The sequence below is a fragment of the Tiliqua scincoides genome, chromosome 1 (assembly GCF_035046505.1).
Source record: "Tiliqua scincoides isolate rTilSci1 chromosome 1, rTilSci1.hap2, whole genome shotgun sequence".
Taxonomy (NCBI): Eukaryota; Metazoa; Chordata; class Lepidosauria; order Squamata; family Scincidae; genus Tiliqua; species Tiliqua scincoides.
Window position 1 is genome coordinate 156,633,314 of NC_089821.1, and position 23,156 is coordinate 156,656,469.

The following is a 23,156-nucleotide window of genomic DNA, read 5'->3' on the forward strand; positions in this document are numbered from 1 at the left end:
TATACCATAGTCTTTCGAGACTGAAGGTTGCAAACCATCTGGAACTCTTCGCAATCTCTTCTGGTCTTCACCACTCAGAAAAGTTTGGTGTCATCTGCAAACTTGGCCAGTTCACTGCTTAGCCCTGCCTCCAGGTCATTTATGAAAGTTTGAAAAGTACAGGTCCCAGGACTGCTCCTTGGGGCACACCGCTTTTCACCTCTCTCCATTGTGAAAATTGCCCGTTGACACCCACTCTCTGCTATCTGGACCTCAACCAGTTCCTAATCCAGGAGAGGACCCGCCCTCTAATTCCCTGACTGTGGAGTTTTAACAGCAGCCTTTGGTGAGGGACCGTATCGATCGCCTTCTGAAAGTCCAGATATATAATGTCCATGGGTTCTCCCGCATCCACATGCTTGTTGACCTTTTCAAAGAATTCTAAAAGGTTCTTGAAGCAAGATTTACCCTTACAGAAGCCATGCTGATTCTCCCTCAGCAAGGCTTGTTTGTCCACGCATTCACTTCCTTCAAATCCTGCTTGATGCACTAGAATGCCATGGCAAATTTAATTCAGAGCTATCTATTTCATTGGGAATAATTCTAAGGTACTTGTTGGTAAAGCATCTTACGGCATTTTCTCTCCTGCTTTCTTCAGGATCTTTTGAGAGGAAATTGAGTAGGAATAATTTTAGAAATATGCTCACCTTCCCAAAGAAATATTGTTAGTTAACTTTATTTTTTTCAAATGGCGAGGAGGATGCCAAGGGTATGGTTGCTCATTACCCATCTGTACCTTTAAATCTGGAGGTAATCAGGACACAGTTGCAGCCTTCCCCACCAATTGTCCCCTGTTAGTTTTGCCTGCCCTTTTCTCTCTCGGTTGTGCAACGATCTTGGAATTCTCTTCTTTACAGTAGGCACTGATGTTGCTAGGGGGGTGCAGGCCACACTGGGTGATGTGCATGGTGGGGGTGACATCACTATTGGCCAAAATTTTTTAAATCTTGGTGTTTTCAAATGCCATCATGGGATATATCATTCAATGCGTAATTTCATTTATAATGCAATGGAACAAACCACATTGGAATATTCCTAGTCTATCAAAATTTATAGCCAAGAAACCACCAGGGGTGGGGCAATGGTGCATCAACATGCCCACCAGCCAGGGTGTTGCCCTGGCTACTGCATGGGAAGAGGTCCCTCATGGGGGTGATGCACTGGCCTTCTGAACCAAGTGAAACAAACCCTAGTGACACCGCTGACAGTAGGTTGGATGACTATGTTGTTGGGGGAGGAATGCCAGGCTTCATGTCTCTTTTCTCCAACAGCAGATTTAAAAGGTAAGAGCATCTTTGGGCAGCAGCTTGGTAACCCTACTTTGTATGAAATTGGTCTACCCCTATCCATAGGCAAGGGTTATTCCTTTACAAATGCTGGGTATCTTTCATTCTTGATCTTCAATCAATCTTAATTTATTCAAATGGAATCTATTCATTTTGAAACTGGCTGGTTGCTCTTCTGTGGAATGATGCTACTTAGGCCTTCAATGTTCCTTTTGTCCTTATTGCTTTTCAATAACATGTTTTTCTGCATAACATGTGGTAGTTCTCCCCGCAGAAGGCTCATTTAGATCTCATTGGAAGATTTTCAATTCAAATCGGCTCTTCTCATATTAGTAGCGATTTGCCTTGCTGCTTGATTCATCCATGCCAAGGGCTAACAAACATATGTACATATGCTCCTCGCAAAAGGCAAAATTTTTGGCTTGTGTTAACAGAAGCATTTATTTGGCCTTTGTTGGGTTTCACCAATTTTTTCAGAGAATTTTCAGTGTGTCTTAAGTGTACCAGTTTGAAGCAAAGTACTGAGTGTTGCAATTCTTTGATGTATGGATTTTGGCAGGGTGAGAGAGCATAGAATTCATTCGACTCATCTTCAGCAGTGATTTTGGGATGTGTTCCTCTGTAGGTATACTGATAGATACTCTTCATGTAGAAGTTAACACAGCCCCGTTCGCTTTTCTGAACTCCTCTTTGGCTTTACCATAATTAATTGTACTTTGCTAAAATGTTTGAGACATCAGGGCTTGGCTCAAGAATGGTTTGCTTTCTTCCTGATAGGCTGGACCATGTGGTCAATAACTCCTCCATCTTGGGTGTTGTTGTATTGAACATGGTCAAATTCTCTTGCCGGTTTCATTTAATGTCTATATCAAGCCACTAGGAGAGATTATCAGAAGAATTTAAGTCTGGTTTCATCCATGCACAGTATCAAAGTGGTGCTGTTGTTTTTAATTACATCCTCTCCAATATTGGTGTTTCTAGATTGGTATCTCAGTGCTGTACTAGAATGGATGATGACAAACTAACTGAATCCAAAAAAGAACATGCCGTGATGGTGGAGGATCAGCCTGAGCTAGGGTCAGTGGGTATACTATTTGCTAATTGGGTGTTTTTTGCTCTGAAGGATCAGAGGTTCATAGTCTTTTGTGTTGCTGTAGCATCTTTGAATACAGACAGTATCTGCTGTGACCAAGACAGAGTATGTTTTCATGTTGGATCCAGCTGGTATGTCACAGTCTTCTCTGTGTATTCTCTGCTGTTGGGCTGCTGTTCTCAGGAAACTGTAGCTGGCAGTGGTACAGATCAAAGGAAGCAAATTACAAGGGAGTCTCATCAGTTGCACAAGCTACCTGGTTTCTCCCCCTCCCCCCAAATCATCAACTCTCATTACTATGTGTTTCTTGTATACAGTAAACTCAACTCAGTATATCTTCTGAATCTCCAGATTCAGAAGGTGAAGCCTGTCTGGTTACTCCATGCACAGTCAGCTAAGATATTTTTTTGTTAAGGCCCCAGGTGGGTCTTTCTCTGTTGTGCACCCATCCAATTTGGAACTACCTCCTGAGAAGAGGGGAGTATCTTATTTTAATATGCAGGTAGGCAAGCACATATTAATTTCTTTGCAACCATTACAATGTTCTCAACTTTGGAATGCAACCATAAAGTCTAATCAACCAGATCTCATGGTAACTGAAATTATGGTAGAGGATAGGTTGATCACTGAGTATTACCTAAAATAGTGCCAGTTAAACCAATGTGTGAAGGCAGTACAGGTGTGCGCCACTTAACGATGGGGATACATTCTGCAATCCCTGTTGTTATGCAATTAGGTCATTAAGTGAGCATTCAGTCCAATCTGCTGCCTTTGTTGTGTAAACAGACACTCCCTGCCAGACACTAGCTGGCTGCACAGGCTACTGGAGATAGATTGTCTCTTCTTTGCATTAAGAGCCTCTCTGTTGTGTAAACAGACACTTCTGCTGCAGGCTATGGGAGATGTGATTGCCTTCTTAAGAGCATCTTTATTGTGCTTTGACCACCATCATATATGTGGTCCATCGTTAAGCGAATGGTTGTTAAGCAGCTCACGCCTGTATATCCCTAGAGTTCAGGTTGCATTCAAAAAATATGTAATGACCATCACAACACAGTCCTGGAAAGTGCTGGAATCCCTAGCATGTACGCACTACTGAAACAGAGACGCCTGCGTTGGCTCGGTCATGTCGTGAGAATGGATGATGGCCGGATTCCAAAGGATCTCCTCTATGGAGAACTTGTGCAAGGAAAGCGCCCTACAGGTAGACCACAGCTGCGATACAAGGACATCTGCAAGAGGGATCTGAAGGCCTTAGGAGTGGACCTCAACAAGTGGGAAACCCTGGCCTCTGAGCGGCCCGCTTGGAGGCAGGCTGTGCAGCATGGCCTTTCCCAGTTTGAAGAGACACTTGATCAACAGTCTGAGGCAAAGAGGCAAAGAAGGAAGGCCCATAGCCAGGAAGACAGACCAGGGACAGACTGCACTTGCTCCCAGTGTGGAAGGGATTGTCACTCCCGAATCGGCCTTTTCAGCCACACTAGATGCTGTTCCAGAACCACCATTCAGAGCGCGATACCATAGTCTTTCGAGACTGAAGGTTGCCAACAATTATGCTCTGAATGTGACCTTCCCAGTAGATCTGCTGGGAAATCATATGGTGACTAGATAGACACTGGTCTGATCCCACAATGCAATGAAGTTCTTAACATCATGATTTTTGTGAGCATGACATTACTTTTCAAGCTAGCAGGGTTGAGATCTCCATCACCACGACTTGATGAAAGCAATGTCTAGCCCTGCTTCACAGCTGCAACTTCCCACCTGATGTTTGGGACAACAGGCATAATTTTGGAGTGTCAGAACTTATTTTCGCATTCAAATGGTGAACTAGAAATTGTTGACATTCCTTTTTTAGGATGAGTGTGAAAACAAGATTGTCATATCTGGTAGGTACAATCTATACTTTCAGGGGAGAGCAAGAGCAAGCTAATAACTTGGGATATGCAATTGTTTTGGTAGGTTGCAACTGGCTCTTGCATAGACCAGCAACCTAAAATGAAACTGGCCTGTAGTCAGATCTGTTGAACTTGTAGTTATTGCCATACTGGGACAAACACTAAATAGGTGTTTGTGGTGCCCTCCTATATTCAGCAGGGGGCAAGCAAGCATGGCATCTTTTATCCCAGCATGGCACCGTTTCTAGTGGCTCTTACTGATGTCTTTTTTGTATTTTTTTTAGATTGCGTGAGTCCTTCTAGGACAGGGAACCATTTATTGATTTATTTTACTATATAAACAGAATTGTGAACTACACTTGTTCAAAAGTGGTATACAAACAATACTAATACTAATACTACTACTACTACTACTACTACTAATAATAATAATAGGTCATCACTAAGAAATTTTGGAAAAGTTAGTTCTCTAGTTAGTCTACTGTTCAGATCTTACGGAAATATTTCTCTGCCTTTAAATAAAAGTACACAGCACTTAATAAGGATGGTAGATCTATGACTACAGTACATTCTTTGTGGAGAATTGCTTGTACCTATTATTTATTTGATGCACGTCTAAGTGGATTATTTTTGGATTTTATCAAACTTCTTTAGTGCCTTGGATGTAAGACTCGTTGTTCCAATAAAATCATATTTCAAGCAAATGGCTAAGGTTGCAGCTGTGGTCCTGCTAACTCAAATGGCACTAAAATGCCCTTTAAATACAAATATTTTGGCTAGCTTGGGAATGCTGTAAATTAGACCAAGATGTAGAGATGCATGGATATCGAGGTGTTTGTGCCAAGTTGTTGTCAGGATTTCCAGTTTCAACATGTAGGACTGTAGTTGTATCAGAGACAGGTCTAGAGGGTGCTCTGACTTTCTGGGACAAATGAAAGGCTGCTTTGGGAAGTGGTAGGGTAGGGGAAATATCAGAAGACTTTTTGTATGTGGTGAAAAGTTCCAGTGCCTGGTCAACAGCTCAACTAACATCTCTGTGGATCCCAACTATTATACAATGGCTTTGGCCACTTTTTATCCCAAGAGTAACACACCAGTTGTGTGAATAAAACAAATGAGAAGTCAAATGTTATAAATTTATTTTGGGACATAGATTTCAACCTCTTTGGAAGCTTATGAAAGTTTCAAGCAGAAATCAATACACTCCCAACAAAACATTTTAAACTTCCAATAAAACAGTATTTTAAATGTGTGTGTTTTATATATATTTATATATTATATATCTATATCTATATTTATGTCAATTTTTCAATTAAGGGAACACTTTAGCAGGGATTAGTTTTGTTCGTTTGTTGTATATTTCATTCCTCTGACTTAGCTCTTTTTTTCTGATCAAAAGGATGCAAATGAGGTAAGAATTAAGGCAAACCTAAAAGTCATGCAAATGAAATACATTTATATTCACTGACAATACAAGCACATATCAGACTCATGAACTGAGAAGCATTCCCTCTGTCTGTCCAATATTACTATACAGCAGGATGGGTGACATGTTTGCTAATGAACAGCTACACTACCATGGGGATTTCAGTGTCACTAACATTACCCAGTTTAGGAGACATACAGCGAGCATCAGTAAAACATGAACAATAAATAGTCTAGTTCACTGCAGCATGGCATTGCTGCACAGGCATCAGAGGAATAGGGCTTATGAAATGACACTGCACACATCACATCGTGGCATAATTTTTGTTTAGAATATATACTTTTGAAATTCTTTAGCAATTGACATTCTCATGCACACAAGTGTTTCAAACACAAGAAGCAAGTCCATTGATAGGTAGTCCAAGCAATTTTTGTTTGTTTGTTTCGTGTGTGTGTGTGTGTGTGTGTGTGTGTGTGTGTGTGTAAATAGCTGCAAACTGAATGGAACATTTAAACTTCTGTGCAGTCCATGAAAGCATGTTTGCATGAGCTCATTTCTGAATGTCACATTGCAGGAGTAATACGATGGAAGGGTCACTCTTTGCGGCTTCTTTGAACTCATCCAGTGTGATCTGGTCATCTTTGTTCTTATCCATCTTGCTGAAAATTTTGTCTACTCGTTGCTCTGGTGTGAGGCCATCTTCATTCATTTTCATCATTATCACAGTGCCGACCATTTTATAAATGGCCTAGAGGGACAGAGAGAGAGAGAGAGAGAGAGAGATCATTTTCATGCTATCCAGGAGAGTTAATTTATCCTGGCAATTCTGAACACCTAAACATACAATCCAGTCAAAGTCAGACTTAAAAGTGCTTAATTGTTGATCGATTAGAAAGTTGGAGTGAACATAAAGTGCATTGTGAACAGCTGAACTGTCACAATAAGAGATTATAGTTGCTACACAGCTGCCTCTACAAGTTCCTGGAAGCTCTCTATATGCATCTTTTACTGTTCTGCAGACACCTGCTCTGCAGTGTGAACTTCCCTGCAGCGTTTCTGCCAACAAAGGCCTGTCATCATGTTGGGAATAGAGGTCTTTCCCCCTCACTGCTACAGTGTGTCCTCAGTGCACTGTTTAGCCTTTAGTGCGCCAGTGCCCCCACATGCAGCACCCTGGGGGTGAATAACAACTAAGAAGTGAAAGTGATCAGGGGCACAGCTGGGGTGTGGGTGAGTCTACACCTTGCATGGTGACACCCAGTTATTAAGGCTCAAGCCCTTTCCTGCGTTCTGTGTCTTCTTTGCAACAGAATGTGTTGAAATGTTGGAAGCTGGTTTTTATGTACGTCAGTTCCTACCTCTATAATTTCCAGCATCTCCACTCGTGTGATTTTTCCGTCTCCATCTAAATCGTACATATTGAAGGCCCAGTTGAGCTTTTGTTCAAAACTGCCACGGGAGGTGATGGATAGTGCACAAATGAACTCTCTGAAGTCGATGGTTCCATCACCATTCTTATCAAAGGTTCTGAAGGCGTGCTGAGCAAACTTCGAAGCATCTCCGTATGGGAAAAACTGCAAAATGAAACACAGACATAATTGTTGGATGATGATTTCATTTTTTGTCTTTTTTTTTTTTTGGCTTGCCTTGAGGCCTCTAAGCAGCTAACAACAATTAAAAACAGCAATACAACAAAAAATGCTTTCCACGTTTGGCATTTTGTACTGAAGTATAAAATGCATCAGAGGAAGTAGCCCTTAAGTACCCCAGCCTTACTGGAATATTTTGGGTTTTTTAAAATGTGTTTCAGTCTGCCACCCATTTGACACCATCATAACCCAATTGACTTTAATGAAACTATTTCTAAGTCTGAAGGCTGCAGCCTTGGGTCCCTTTGAAGATGACATCTCGGCTTTAATTCTATAAAGTGCCTGCAGAATTTATATTATTATAAATCAAACTGAATTAGCTATTTCCAGCTGCTGTCAGCTTATGCCAGGAAGTATAAAACTTATTGGCCTTCATCGTTTCTTTGTTTCTTGCCTGAGCTGTGCATTCTAATAGCCATGAAATCACGCCATTTATGTAATGAAAACCAAGTATGTCTGTTTGACCTTTTGATGCATCGGATTTCATGGTTGCCCACATATTAGCTATCCCAAGGAGGAAGTAAAGGTAGTTTAAATTTAGTTTGCTTTGCCATTTAAATAACATCAAGATAGGACACATTAAGCACTTTGCACACACAGAAATGCTATATAGATGTCAAGAATTATTTTTTTAAAGTAGCATATAAATTTGAGCATACAATATTGCTGAGCAAGTTGCTGTGAAGAAATTTTTTTGAAATTCTGGAAATCTGGAGAATAGTGTGTTTTTTCTGATAGTGCCCCCCCCATATTTATGACAATTACAATCCTTTTTAGAAAACAAAACAAAAAAAACCATACATGCCAGGTATATAAGAAACACAAACAGCATCTCTCTCTCTCTCTCTCTCTCTCACACACACACACACACACACCAGTCAGTCATGGTAGACATTAATGTCAATTTTGTCTTGAAGCCCCAGCTATACTTGGGAATATAAAGGACATTATCAGTTGCAATAAGAGGAAATAGAGGGCTATAAAATTCTGCAAAAACTATACTTTCAAATTAATTGATTTTTTCTGTAAACCACTTTGAGAACTTTTTGTTGAAAAGCAGTATATAAATACTGTTAATAACAACAACAACAAATTTAGTTAATATGTAGGCCTATATGGAACTAGTTAATCATGCATTAAAAGATGGAAGTGTTGCACTGTCATAGGGATTGGAGACTGGTAATTCTCCAATGATGGGGGAGGGAGAAAGTTCTTATTACAGAACTTGATATGAGCTAGGGGATTCAGTAGCGCAGCTAGGTCATTTGACTACTGGGGCCCATAAATTTTTGTCTTTATGCCCCACATGACTTAATTAATTTTTCACATTTTTATACCACCCTTCCTCTTAGGAGCTCAGGGTGGTGTGTATGGTTCCTCCCCTAATTTTTTCCTCACAACAACCCTGTGAGGTAGGCAAGAATGAGAGAAAGTAATAGTCATGACATGAAACAAATAATAATAATGACCAGAAAATAAATGCAGTGAATATTTCCCCACAAGCAATGGATGAAATTCTGCATCAAATGGTATATAACATGATGGTATTATTCCTAAAAGCCACAATTTCCACAATTTTGGTCACTAGGGTGCCCCCCCCCCGAGGATGTCTCATCGGTCCATTTTGAGTTAAGGCAGTGGTTCTCAAACTTTTAGCACTGGGACCCACTTTTTAGAATGACAATCTTTCCGGGACTCAGCAGAAATTATGTCATGGTGGCAGTGACATCATCAAGCAAATAAAAATAAATATAAATAATTAAAGTAAAACTTATAAGAGGAAGGGAGACTTGTTCCACCAAGTGAATTTTCTCTGTAGCCTGCCTGCAATAACAACCCCCCCCCCCAAAAAAAGAGAGAGATTTTCAGCCCTACCCAGTGCCCAGTTCAATTTTATATTTAAACCACATCACTATCAGGACCCACCTAGCTTTACAACAGAAAAAATCCACCTTACCAGCTCAAGCCTCTGTTGTAATCTTTTTATGGGAGGGGGGCTGCCTTCTGGAGTATTTGTTGAGCTCCACTTTCATCAGATCAAGACCATTTTGGCAGCCTTGCATTCCCCTTCGCCTGACCTGAACACGAGGTTTGTTTCGCTTTCTATAAGGCTCAATATAGTTGTCAGCTTGGAAGGAAGGAATTCCTTCTTGGGTGCTTTTGGGGGGCTCTGTTCATCGAATCGGGACCATTCTCAGCCGTCGGACTCCTCTCAGCCTGCCCTTTCCGATGGATTAAGGCACATTTGCCTACTCATGGGTAAATGCGCGATATGGCTCCATTTCATTTTCCATAGGGCTCCATGCATTTTTATTTTTCGGTTTTTTGGCCATAACGTTTGATAGAATTGAGATATTTCACTCCGGTTTTTTTTATTGCATTCTGCTGTAAATTCCACACCAAATGGTATATGAGATGATGGTATTATTACTACAAACTGTGATTTTAGCAATTTTGGTTACCCCCCCCGGATGGTACCTAGGGTGAACTTCCCCCCGCCCCTTCCCTACACCACTGAGGGGATTATAATAGACACTTTACTTTCATGCCAGTGTGTTATGATACATAAATTGATGTTGTGCTGCCAAAGACCAAAGCAAGAATTGGCAGAGAAGCTTACGGTACCTTGTTTCTCTGCAGGATCCATAGCTCTAACCTCTTGCCTTCCACTGAGCTGGTACTATGCAGCATTATTTTTACCATGGTTCTGCATCAAGCAATCATTCCCAGGGACAGCCCACAGTGATAAGCCAAGTGCCCCAAGACCCACCCAATTGTCCCTGACCTGTTGATGTGTGCCCCCCCAAAAAGCTGCATGGAAGGTGAGGATCCAGTTCCCTACCACCTCATGTTGCTCCTTGCTCCTTAAATGTTCCCTTAAATCCATTTCTGCCAGGCCCACAGCTGGACATATTTGGCGCCTGATGTATATATGCAACCTTGGGCAGAAATGGGTCCAGAACATTCTGGGAGTGCTCCCACTGCGTCCCACACTTCCTGTTTTGTTTTAAGGAACTGTGTGATGAAGATGTAAGGATGTATAGGGCTGGATCACCACCATCCGATCCACTTCCAGCTTGCTTTTAGTAGGTGAAAAGAGGATGAGAGCGGCTCCATCCATGTTGGGCTGGAGGAAGGCGGCAGCAGACTCAGCACGAAAAGCAATCTGAGTCTGTTTGCTGCTCCCTGCATCCCGCCACTCAATTTGAATCGCATCGGTTCTGTTGTGGGTGGACTGGCCACAATAATTTCTGCTGCCTATACCTGACAAACAGACTTCCCATCCAAAGAGGTTCCTGTTGCATTTCTGTATGAATTATAATTCTTTGCCTTCTTTCAGTCAAGAAGCATAATTGAAACAGTGAGGCACACAGAAACAGAGCTCCTCTAAGATGCAGGAGGACCTGAAGATTAGTTACAATAAGTCATCAAATAATAGCATATGCTTTCTCTGTTTACCCTCCATGTCCTTCCCCTTCCTCCCTTATTTATTTGATTTATTTGATTTATACCCCACCTTTCCACCCTGCTTAAGGGCCCTCAATATCTTGATTGCAAGCGCCTTGGGGCAAGGACCTGAACTCTGTGTGAAATACCATGTACATTGATGCCACTCTATCAATAGTAAGTAAGTAAGTTGGCATCCTTCAGTCTCGGAAGACTATGGTATCGCACTCTGAATAGGGTTCTGGAACAGAGTGTCCTCTCCAGTGCGCAAAGCCTGGGCAAAGTAGATATGGAGGATAGACTGTTACCCATGCAGCAAATCCCCCCTCTCCACATCGCTGAAATGGTCCAATGGAAAGGCAGAAGCCAATATGGTTGGTTCCAGCGACGTCGCAGGAGTTGCCAGAACGTGACTGTGTTCAGCCATGAACTGCCTCAGGGACTCCGGCTCCGGATTTTGCCTCGAGGTTGACTCCTGAAGCCTTTTCCATAACTGGATGTAGCCACAAGGCAGTGGAGGTTTGGGATCAGAGTTTTCCTTCTCTCAGATGAGCTGCTTTCCCAGGCTAACTAATCCCATCTACCCGGTGGCTGTTCAGTCGCCTCTTACGACAAGTACAGCCAAACTGAGGGCCTATTCTTATCCCCAGCCCTCAGGGGATGACTCTATCAATAGTAATATGCATTTGGGTACAAGAGGTATACTGCTGCTCATAACTCAGGAAAAAGATGCATACGTCTTGGTGCTTTGGTACTAGATTTTACCACAACACAGGCTATTAATGAAAATCTGTGACTGAGCCTCCCTCTTGACATGTAAAGTAAAAGCACCAGAATGAGCACTCTTGAAATGAAAAAGGTGTAAACACCGCAGAGTTCATTCCAGGCTGTGTAAGTAGACTCAAATAGAGATGAGATGTTTCTGGTTAGGCCTCTTTCACATTTGAAAGTTTTCTTCACAAGTATTAACAGAGAGCTGAAATATCATATTAAATCCTGCAAAACACCAGGAAGGCTGTCACGTTAGAGCTAACACAATTTCTTTCCAGATGTACTCAGTAACTGTATGGCAGGCAGCAAGTTAACCTGTGTAGCTTTTTTCCATCGCAACATATTCCTGACAGGAAGCCCTGCCCTAAATGTCTGCCTGTCATGCAGTTGTTGAAGTCACCATGGAAGAAAGGCAGGATAGAAACAACTAATTATAAATCCTACACTGTGGAATGGCTTGGATGGTATTTTATTCCCCCCACATAATTACAGTTAAAAGTGTTAGTGTTTAGGGATGATTTGGATGAACAGTCCCCAAAAGCAACTTAAAAATGTCCTCTGGAAAATCTGAGAGCCAGGATGTGCATGCCTATAATTTTGTGGGGCCTGTTTGGTGGGGAAAGATTTAGTCCAAACCAGCCCCGTAGGGCTTGAAGTACTGCCTCTGCCCAGATGAGTCTCAGAATTCTTGGATATGCTATGTGCAGGTATCAGAGACAGGGTCTTTTTAGCTGTGGCTCCCAGAATCTAGAACCATCTCCACAGGGAGATAGGCCTGCCTGGCTCCCTTACTGCTTGAATAGTGAGTTGGTGCTGATGATGCAAAGTGGCTACAAGACTGAGCTGCAAACCAGAACTCCTCAGCTCAGATCTTGACTCTGCCATGACCAAACAAAGTGGCCTCAGTGGCGTCACTAGGGTTTGCGTCACCTGGTGCAGAAGACCAGTGTGCCACCCCCATGATGGGCCTCCTCCCATGTAGTGGGTGGGGCAACTCCCCAGGCAGTGGGCATGGTGATGTACCATCGCCCCACCATACTGGTTTTTTGGCTATAACTTTTGACAGAATAGAAATTTTTTCAATGTGGTTTGTTTCACTGCATTCTGCATGCAATTATGCATCAATTGATATATAACATGATTCAAGAATACCAAGATTTAAAAATTTTTGGTCAGTAGTGGTGTCACCCCCCTGTGCACCTCACATGGCGTGGCCCACACCGCCCGCACCCTCCTAGCAACGCCACTGGGTGGCCTTATGCAAGCCATGAGCTGTCAGTTGCAACTTGGGGATAGTACCTTACAACAGATGTTCCCAAAGTGTGTGACATAGTGCCATAGGGTGACATAGCGCCATAGGGTGTCGCGATGCATTCCTAGTGGTGCTACATGGTATAGAGGGCCTGTTCTTTCTGGCTTGCTGGGCTGACATTCTGCAATATCTCACAAGAATAGCATGAGATCTTGCGAGAATAGTGCAAGTTCTCGGGCTATTTGAGAAAGGTTTTGCGCCATGTCAGTGTGGTAAGCCAGGAAAAATAGGTCATGTGGCGCCACTTGGCACCCCTGTGAGTGTGCAGGGTTCCACAGACCCAGTGAGTTTGGGAACCACTGCCTTACAGGTTGTTGCAAGGATTACATCAAGACTATTCAAGTGAAATACTTTCCTCACAAATGCTGAGTACTTCGTATTTTTTAGTTAAGAACAAAGACAGGTTTATCTTAGCTCAACTTCTTGGAATATTACTTTTAAATATATGTTTGCTGCTGCTATTTTGAAACTGGATCAAATGGTTATTGATGAAATACGGCTTTTTTCTTATATTGCTGTTGTATTATCTTTTATTACTTGTAAGTCACATTCATTTTGTATTGGAAAGGATGGTGGGTTGGAAATTCAGAAGTAAATAAATAAATGCAACTGCAAGCCTACATGTGCTTGTATATGAAAGATTAATTGGATTGGGCCATGGTCTGCTAGAGTGTGATACCATGTATCTAAACTGGTAAAAACACTACTGCATGAATAAATTGAAGCTGCAGCCATTAATGAATAAAAACAATGGACTTAAATAAGGGCGAAAATCATTACATGTCTGCCTATCACGAGAATATAAAAACAGTTATAGTTGCTCTTGGTCCGTCCTCCCCCCCCCCCCAGTAAAAACAACTTTTCACAAAAGTGCTGTAAAGAGCCAGATCTTCCACAGAAACTTCAGCCTGCTAAAATGTTAATGATTACATTCTGTAAATTGAAGCTACAAGCTGTGCATTGGATGACAACTGATTCCTTGAAATCTGTTGTCGTGTGTGTGTGTGTGTGTGTGTGTGTGTGTGTGTGTGTGTGAGAGAGATATTTGGAATAAGCTGCATAGTCTGAAATTCAGTCTCTCTGAAGAAAATGTTTTACAAGCATACTTGACAGGAATGGAATTTCGGAAACCACCGAGGATACCATCATGTTGGTATTCAAATAACCCAAAGCAAAAACAGTATAGTCTTCGCGTCTGGCTGGCTTTTATCCGTTTGCATTTTTGTGTTGATAACAGCTGCACCTTAAAAACCAGTGGCCCATTTCTGTAAATGAGTGGCTTGACTTTTAGAGAACAACTGGCTATATTTGGAGTCTCTGACAAAAGATAATGAGAGGAAACGAGCTGCAAAGAGAAAATAATGTTTTAAAAGTACTGTGCACTCAAAAGGCATCAGGGCATTTTTGAAAAATAAAACCAATTCCTTTGCAGTGCGTTTTCTGATATTCTTGTATTCAAAGCTCTCTTGTTTCTGGCTTATTACTGGACTGTTGGACAATGGCATGACAGGTGCAACATCAGCAGGCAAACTTCTCCCCATTCTACCTCTGAGCTGGGGAAACTATACCTGTTGAATTTTGATCACGTATTTGATAGGAGTCCTGCCAGAGAAAGATAATATAATAAAGCATTTTTTTTTTTTTGCTTCAGAATCCAAAGCCAGGATGCAAAAAACAATGAAGATGGAACCATATTTCCAAGAGGCCGAGTGGGGGGGGGGGGGGGACACACAAATTTTTCCCCCTTATAAAAGGAGGCACTGCCTGGCTTGGTAAAGAGCTTTTGAAAATGAAAGAAGATTCAAGAGCAGAGTGGTTTATGATACGCTATGCTAGTATGGAGGGGGAATGACTGTTGTTCATAGAAACAAGGTCAAAAACTTTACGTAAGCCTAAGCTTTGGATTTCAGCCATTTTTAGACATATGCAAATATATGCCAATGTAATCTTAATAGATTAAAATTTATGTGATTAATCATCAACTAGGGTGCCCTTTAAACATTGCAGAAGCACTATGGGAGGCACTCTTTGGTGGTTTCATCCTGCAGAGCTTGTGCAGTGTTTCAAGGCTATTTGATCAGGCTGATGGTGTAGTTTGAAATGTTACAGTAGATGCTTTGAGATGAACCCATGGCAAAGTGTCTCCCACAACAGACTTGATGTTTAAAGGGCACCAAAGGCTGCAAGCCGAACCTCACTTTCCTGGGAGTAAGTCTCATTGAACACAATAGGACTTACTTCTGAGTAGACCTGGTTAGGATTGTGCCCTAAGCTAACTTTCTTTGGCAATTCCGCTTCCCTAGAAAATTATCTTCATATCATATAGTGTGGAGCAGACTTGCTTAGTTGTTTTGATACATTCCTGTCTTTACAAGACTCAGCAGGATTCTTCAGCCACATTAAGCCATATCAGCCCAACGTTGCATATATGCAACAAGGATCAAATGTGTACACCCGTGGGCTGGGCAGAAATGGGTTAACTTGATACTCTCCCTCACTGCCATCTTGCTTCAGAATAAAAGCAGAAGTTTGTGTGCATTTCTTTTAAAGAATGCTCATAAAAGGGGCTGTTGTAGCGGAGAGAGATGTCTGCTTGCCTGTTGTTTACTGCCTATGCACTGGGGCTGATCTAAGGTGGAATTGCAGCTTTAAATAATGTTCTAACTTGCAGGAATAATCTCTTGATTCACGCTGATGGAGAATTAGCTACTAACCAGCAGGAAATGAATTGACTTTGAATCACAGTGCTCTCCAATTAGATCTGAACAATGAAAAACTGAAGGCAACCACTGTAGTGTCAGAGGCTAGTACATGAGCAATCTTGCCCTTATGCAATGCTAACCCGAAGCCCCTTTGGCATTGTAGCTGAAACAATTACTCTGATGATACGTCAATGGTGGTGGCTGGCTAAGCGCAATTTTACTGTTGATTGCTCTCCAACCCCATTGACTGTATGGAACATCTATATTTAAAATTCTGCTGAAGATTTTAGTACCCTAAAATCAGACATAGCTGAGATGCAAATTATGTTTGACTGCTGGGTGATATTCACAAGAAAAAAGCAATCTGCAGCAACCCTGGAGAAGCTACTTAACTTTTATACTGTGGGTGTGTACACATGTGGAGTGTTATGGAAACTGAAACTTGGGAAGAGATTACCTAAAAAACCAGTATGTTCCTAATGGATGAACTGCAAGGAGTCCAGTATAATTTGAACAGGTCCCAAGGGAGAACAGGTCCCACATGAGAACTATGAACTGTTTGCCATGCACCTCTTGCACATTGAAAACATACAGACCAAGCCAGAAACACATGGAGGCATAAATTGTTTAGAGGCAGTGGGGGAGGGGGTTAAAATAATGCTCAGGGAAAAGCATAAAACACACAAAGACTAAAAAGGCCTTGCTCAAATTTGGCCTGCAGCTCATGTCTGGCGGTTGTGACCGGCAGTCACGGGCCAGTGTGGGCTCCAACAGTGTCCAGTGGGCCAGAGGCCATTGGGGGCTCCCTGTGGGCTAGATTGGGGGTCCCTAAGAGCTGCAAATGGCCCACGGGCCAGGGTTTGCTCACTTCTGGTGTAGAAGAAAGAAAAGATTATACACATACTGCACCAGTAGCTATGGCACATTCTTGTAAATAATCAACCTAGTTTGAATGATTTTAACGCTATCATGTTCTGTCAGGTAGTCAATATTGAGCCTTCTATTTGAGGAATTTCATACCTAAAAGCCAAGCTGTTGGGGGGCAGGGGTGACTGTGCCTCCTCGAGAAAAAGCTTCCTTGCGTTTTGAGAAATATGAGCACAAAGAGACCCAGGAACAAGAAGAACAATAAACGAGAGGGGAGGATCAGAAGCCTATATGCCCTGCATGAATCCAGGCTTTCAGCAGCAAATTTGATGAAAAAAAAAATACTAGCTCCCCCTGTTTTAATTCTTGCTCTCATGCACACATGAATAATTGTATTTTCTTAAGGGGCATTTAGTATGTGGCATTTGATCCTATATGTGAACGCCCTTAATGTTCAGGAGAAATCATAAATGCCTATTTTAAAAGGAATGAATACTCTGGTCAATGTAGGTTTCACAAGGAAATTATAGACTTGAGAAATGCAAAAGCTGATTGAAACATCCTGTGAGATTATGGTCCTAACTGTACTCAGTTAGGGGTAACCTCCATGAAAATGGGTCAGGCTGCATGAAACAGCTTTTAGATGCATTTCCAGGGAAGGTAACTCACATATCTCTAGCTACAATTCAACACAAAAGAACACTCTTTTAAAAAGATACATCATGTAATATTGCACTGGCATCGCTAGGAGGGTGCGGGAGGTGCAGGCCACACCAGGTGACACGCCAGGGGGGTGACATGCCCTGGGGAGGATGCACTAACATTGCGGGGTTAGGAACTACCACATCATGCCATACACCATTGGATGCGGAATAGCCAGTGGAGTGCAGTGCAAGAAACAGAACTGAAATCACTCCTTCTGTTCAAAAGTTATGTCCAAAAAACCGGAAGGAAAAAAATGCATGGAGCCCTATGGAAAGTGAAAGTGAGCCATATCACGCGTTTACTCGTGAGTAGGCATACTTGCCATAGTCCTTCAGAAAGGGCAGGCTGAGAGGAATCCAACAACACCACAATGGTCCCAATCCAATGAATGCAACCCCAAAAAACCACCCGAGAATCTCCCCCCTCCAGCTGCAAGTCTGAGCCCGAAATGAAGCCATGTGGCCGCATTTACTCATGAGTAGGCAGATTTGCCTCAGTCAAGACAGGTTGAGAGGCTCCAAGGATGTCAGAATGGTCCTCATCCAATGAGTGCAGCTCCCAAAAACACCGGAGGAGGTTCCTCCCTCCCAGTCTATGGAGCCCTATGGAAAGCAAAGCCACCTCATAGTCGTGTTTACTCGCGAGTAGGCAAGCGTGCCTTGGCTGGGGGTCAGGCCAGGCAAAGGGGAATGTGAGGACACCAGAAGGGTCCTGATCCAATGGAGCTGCTTCAGAAGGCAGCCTCTCCCCCTAAAAAGAACAAAAAAGAGGCTTGAATGGTAAGGGGAAAGTTTTCTATTTTGTACTTGTGAAGCCAGGAGGGTCTTTATTCTGATGTGCCTAAAATAAACTTTAAACTGGGCACTGGGAGGGCTGAAGAGCTCACTGATTCTTTTTGGGGGGTTGTTATTGCAGGCAGACTACAGAGTAAGCTCCATTGACCACTATGGGACTTACTTCTGATAGAGATTTTAGAGGGTTAACCTATCTTCTCTGGTTGGAAAAATAACTGAAATAGGAGCCAAGACAAAGACTGGTGTTTCCCCGTAAAGAGATAAGAGATTATGTCAATATGTTAAAGTGACGTAAAGATATCATTATTGACAGAACATGTGGAATTCCAAGAGCTTGTGTAACCAGAGTTGTGGGCCAAGAACAAAATGACCTCCTAGTTAGAGCTGGAGCCATGCACTAAACAGTGTCAATATATGCCTAATAAGAAGGTGGAAGTGACATGCAGTGTCACATGGTTGTCTTAGGTTATTAATATGATTTTCTGAGTGTAGTTCTCTGAGAAGCAAGATGAGAAGGAAGGAGTGCACATCTGTATCCAAACTGAACTGATTTGGCGTGTAACTATGTAAATAAAACCACAAAAAAGATTTTAAAGGGTCTGTGACTGTTTGGCATTGCGTCAGTGCCAAGAATCTGGAAATTTTTCTATCACTTCAGAGTAGACAGGCATAGGACTGGGCTCACAGGCTGCAATTCTACCCACACTTTCCTGAGAGTAAGCCCCATTGACCACTATGGGACTTACTGCTGAGTAGACATGCATAGGCTTGGGCTCACAGGCTGCAATCCTACCCACACTTTCCTGAGCGTAAGCCCCATTGACCACAACAGGACTTACTTCAGAGTAGATTCACTTGGTGGAACAGGACTGACTCCCCCTTATTTAATTATTTTATTTTAATTTAATTATTTATAATTATTTATTTTAATTTGCTTGATGATGTCACTTCTGGCCATGACATCACTTCCAATGGGTCCTGGACAGATTGTCATTCTAAAAAGTGGGTCCCAGTGCTAAAAGTTTGAGAACTGCTGCAATAAAGTGTTAGTAAGTTGACATAGGGGGTGTGTGTGTGTGTGTGTGTGTGTGTGAGAGAGAGAGAGAGAGAGAGAGAGAGAGAGATTCTACAAGTTTTCAAAATCACTAGAATCAGAATTTGGAGGAATAATCCCATCATGTTATATATCAATCAATGCGTAATTTCATGCAGAATGCAATGAAACAAACCACATTGAAATATCTGTGTTCTAACAAAAGGTACAGCCAAAAAACCGGTGCGGGCAGGGGGATGGTACATCACCATGCCCACCTGGGGTGTTGCCCCGCACACTACATGGGGTGACATGCAGGCCCCCTGTATTGGGTGACGCGAATCCTAGTGATGCTGCTGAATACTGTGAGCCGTTTTGGGACGAAGAACCATTTTACTTATTACTTTAGGTCTGTTAAACTCTTTGTGAGCTTACATTGAAAAGCGGTACTATATATAAATATTTTTATTAATCATACTAATACTAATAATGTGCAACAACAATTCCATTTTTCTTCCAGAGATGATATTTGGAACTACAGTGAACAGTTCAGTCTTTTCCACATAAACACATGCTTTGGACAGAAAGAGTGGAAAGACAACTCCTCACGGTGGAGGTCTCGTACAGAGGAAGCAGGTGTTCATTTTTCTTAGAGAAATTGTGACTTGTCAAAAGTGAGAGTGTCTTTTATTGCCTACGTATGTACTGGTTTCATGTTCAACTTCTAAAATGCAATAAAGCTATTCTCAGCAGCCACCCAAGAGAAAAAAATACTGCTCTTTTGCCCAGGAAAAAATGATTTTGTTAATGGAATTGTATTGAATGTTTAGGGATACTTTTCAATTGGATCCTTTTGAGAGGAGGATCCTTTAGTCCTCTCCCTATAGTCATCTCACCATCTCATCTCACCCTATAGTCCTCCTATACCCTATAGTCATCCTCACCCTATAGTCAAAAATAGTGTGTTGTCATATAGCTGGACGCTCTCATATAAATGGCTTCTGGAAGTGAGTGTGTGAGATACCATAATTCTGTCAATTATGGGAGCCATTTTGTGGAGGCACCAGTTTCTACAGTTAGTGCCTCCATGGATTCCGACCAGGCTGTGAGCTCACTTCAGCCTCCCACATTTCAGGAGTCCATCACATAGGTCACCACGCAATATATGAACCAACCATAAGAACGGTGGAGAAGAGGAATGGCATTTTTTTGCAGACGTAGCTTGTCATGATATGAGGCTGCAGGGATGCAAAAACCACATACACCAAAATGCCTTCCCAATTGAAAGATGCAGGAGTCCCATCCTCTGTCATACCTGGTACTTCTAGTTTACTTACTTATTAAACATGCTGCGAATTCCTGACATCTACTGACCATTATTCTTTTAAGTATGTTGATATTTAGATGATATTAAAATAGCTGAGAATATATTTGTCAGCAAATAAAAAAAATATTTTTCTTTAACCAAATAACAATTCACGTTGCTCATAAGCAGTAAAGAAGGCAATTTTACACAATTCCATTAAATGCTTGTATGAAAGCAAGGGCAGATTGGTCTTCTGAGAGGCATCCAGGAAGTTATCTGACAACTGCCTTACCACTTGAAGCAGGTGAATGTCAGTGCTAGTGGAACAGAAGGAAGTGCCACAAAAAGACCACATTGCCATTTCTTTGTCTAAGGGCGCACCTGAGTGTGCCTTGGGCCAGCGCAAGTCCCTTGTGCCAGCCCAGGAGGGTTGCAAATGCGCTGCAAAGCACATTTATGCCTCCTCTAGAGTCAATGTGCGCTGGCCTCTGCACTGGTTCTGATGGGGAAGGTTGCGTTGGCTGAGCTTGGCCGATGCAAGAGTCTGGGGTGGGCAGGAAGGGAGGAGGTGGGAGGGAGGCATTCCGGGGTGGGGAAAGGGTGGGCGGAGGGCAGTCCTGGGGGCGGCCAGGCAGGGAGCGGGAGACAGGGCTGGGACCCTACTGTTATGCCAGATCCCAACCCCGTTCCCCAAGCAGCGCAGAGCGGCTGCAAGTCACTTCACTCTCCTTGGACATGCCACCTACAGAGGTGGCGCAAGTCCGAGGAGACTCATTGGGGCTGCAGTGGCTTACCCAGGGGTAAGGGGAAAAGTTTCCCCTTGCCTTTAGCTAAGCCACTTTGGGCCCCTATCTTGCACTTGTTACAGTGCAGGCCTCCTGGCCTGCATGTTTCAGAGCAAGATAGGATTGTGCTGCATGGCTTTACCCTGTTGATACCACAGGCTAGTGCAGGGATCCCCAAACCCCAGTCCAGGGGCCAGATGCAGCCCACGGGAAGCCTACGGTCCCCTGTGGGCCTCCCCAGCCTCAGAACACCTAAAAAGCATCCTGGTTTTTCTGAAAAACTGAAAGTGAAAGTTTTTTGGGCCCTCTGAAGGTCTTAGAAGACTTTCTTAGGGTCAGGAAGGCCACCCTGGCCCTCAGAATGCACCCCAGCTGTTTCCTTTGATGTGCTGGTTCTGAGGTATTTACTCCTGCACATATAAGTAAGTTGCTTGTGGGGTGGGGGAATGGGTGGGGTCCATTTGAATGTGTGCTTTATTTCTGTGGTATGTGTTGGTGCTTGGAGAAATCCTGGAAATCTGAGCCCATTTATTCATTCACCTAAGTTCCGTCTCTAATGTTTTTATTTAAATTTTATATTTAAAATTTATTTATTTTTCCAGCCCTGGACACTGTGCCAGATATTTGATGCGGCCCTCTGGCCAAAAGGTTTGGGCTAGTGAAAGGGCCCAGATCAGCTTTATCTAGTGTCTACTGGGGGGCGGGGGAGGTCTGCTATGCCTTTGAGAGTTGCGTGACAGGCACAAACCTCAACAGTTTAAACTTTTTCCACATGGAAATGGGGTGGTGGGAAAACTCCTGCCTAGCATTTATTTTTGGGCCCAGTATGCAAACATTAAACATGTCTTTTTCTAGGGGCTTTTCTGGAAACCACTAGCAGCTTTAGTGGCATTCTCATTCCTCGAGGACTTGTCTGAAGACGGTGCTACATACCAGTGGCATCACTAGGGTTTGCGTCACCTGCTGCGGGATGCCAGCGCGTCACCCCCCATGCAGTGGGCGGGGCAACACCCTCGGTGGTGGACATGGTGATGTACCATCACACCACCCCCACTGGTTTTTTGGCTGTACCTTTTGACAGAACAAAGATAGAACACATTCTGTATGAAATGATGCCTTGATTGACATATAACAGGCTGGTATTATTCCTCCAAACTGTGATTTTAGTGATTTTGGTCACTAGTGATGTCACCCCCCCCCAGGGTGTCAACTTACTAACACCTTATTGCAGCAGTTCTCAAACTTTTAGCACTGGGACCCACTTTTTAGAATGATAATCTGTCCAAGACCCACCAGAAGTGATGTCATGGTGGAAGTGACATCGTCAGGCAAATTAAAATAAATAAGTATAAATAATTAAAGTAAAACAAATAATTAAATAAGCAGAAGCCAGCCCTGGTCCACCAAGTGAATTTCCTCTGTAGCCTGCCTGCAATAACACCCCCCTCCAAAACCAGTAAGGTTTTCAGCCCTACCCAGTGCCCAGTTCAATTTAAGAACTTCTGCTTAAACCAGATCACTGTCAGGATCCACCTGGCTTTGCAAGTCTCAAAAAGTTCACCTTATCAGCTGAAGCCTCTGTTTTGATCCTTTTTAGTGGGGGGGGGGGTGAGGCTGCCTTCTGGAGCACTTGCATTCTGCTTGAAATTCCACATCCGACAGTATATAATATGATGGGGTTACTCCTAACCACCACGATTTTAGCATGTCACCCCCCCAGTGCGTGTCACCCCCCCCGTGCACGTCATCTGGTGAGGCCTACACCCTCCGCACCCCCCTACTGATGCCACTGCTCATAACTGTATTGGCAACCTTCAGTCTCGAAAGACTATGGTATCGCGCTCTGAAACTGTAGGCAACTGTAGGCATAACTGTAGGCAACCTGCATCTATTGCCTCATTTTTTCTCTTGCATGTCTGACATTTTACTTTTTAATAAAAGTTGGAAGGACCTTGAGCTCATAGTGAATATTTTAAATCCCGTTTGTCAGGAAGAAACTGAATGGCTCTATTTATAGACACCACAATGCACCAATGGAGAGAT

The 23,156-nt window shown here is 42.8% G+C and overlaps 1 protein-coding gene across 1 annotated transcript in view; it reads right to left on the reverse strand.

The window, feature by feature from the left end:
* Positions 1–6,292: 6,292 nt before the first annotated feature.
* VSNL1 (visinin like 1) overlaps positions 6,293–23,156 on the reverse strand; it is a 110,726-nt gene continuing 93,862 nt past the window's right edge. Inside the window, exons 3-4 of the mRNA XM_066639855.1 lie at positions 7,101–7,316; positions 6,293–6,490 (exon numbers count right to left, since the gene is read on the reverse strand). Of these exons, the coding sequence (XP_066495952.1) occupies positions 6,293–6,490; positions 7,101–7,316 (414 nt within the window). The remainder of the gene's footprint in view (positions 6,491–7,100; positions 7,317–23,156) is intronic.